This window comes from Eimeria mitis, genomic scaffold (genome assembly GCF_000499745.2).
Source record: "Eimeria mitis Houghton genomic scaffold, Emh_scaff1091, whole genome shotgun sequence".
NCBI lineage: Eukaryota > Apicomplexa > Conoidasida > Eucoccidiorida > Eimeriidae > Eimeria > Eimeria mitis.
This window is the reverse complement of record NW_013567537.1, coordinates 1-530: the sequence shown is the minus strand read 5'-3', so window position 1 is coordinate 530 and position 530 is coordinate 1. Positions and strand designations below refer to the sequence as shown.

The 530-nt window shown below is 62.5% G+C and overlaps 1 protein-coding gene across 1 annotated transcript in view; it reads left to right on the top strand.

Annotated features, from left to right (window-relative positions):
* The window catches only part of EMH_0029160 (uncharacterized protein), a gene marked incomplete at both ends in the record, with an annotated part of 3,686 nt that extends 3,325 nt beyond the window's left edge, over positions 1-361 (top strand). Inside the window, one exon of the mRNA XM_013494253.1 lies at positions 3-361. Within this exon, the coding sequence (XP_013349707.1) occupies positions 3-361 (359 nt within the window). The remainder of the gene's footprint in view (positions 1-2) is intronic.
* Positions 362-530: the final 169 nt, after the last annotated feature.

Genomic DNA, 530 nt, shown 5'->3' with positions numbered 1-530 from the left:
AGCAGCTCTCTATCTCCGCAGCAGCTTTATCGGGAGCGCTTTTCCTCCTTCTGCACTGGAGAACAAATTGCCAGCCCCAGCAGCAGCAGCAGCAGCAGCAGCAGCAGCAGCAGCAGCAGCAGCAGCAGCAGGCGCATATACCCGCAGCTGCGTTCGACCCCAAGGGCACATTCAGCAGCAGCAGGAGCAGCAGCAACAACTACAGCAGCAGCACGTCCACGCAGTACAGTGCGGAGGCCGCAGCAGCAGCAGCAGCAACCGCAGCAGCAGCAGCAACCGCAGCAGCAGCAGCAACAACCGCAGCAGCAGCAGCAGCAGCAGCTCCCTTTTTGGGAGCGGCTCAGTCAACCCCACGGCGTAAATAGAGGCCGGCAAGTGCAGCATCAGCAGCCTGAGCAGCAGCAGCAGCAGCAACAGCAGCAGCAGCAGCAGCAGCAGCAGCAGCAGCGCCGGCGTCCTGTGATGCAGTTACAGACAGGCCAGGAGGCGCATCAGCCGCCAGCTCAGCAGCAGCAGCAGCAACAGCAGCA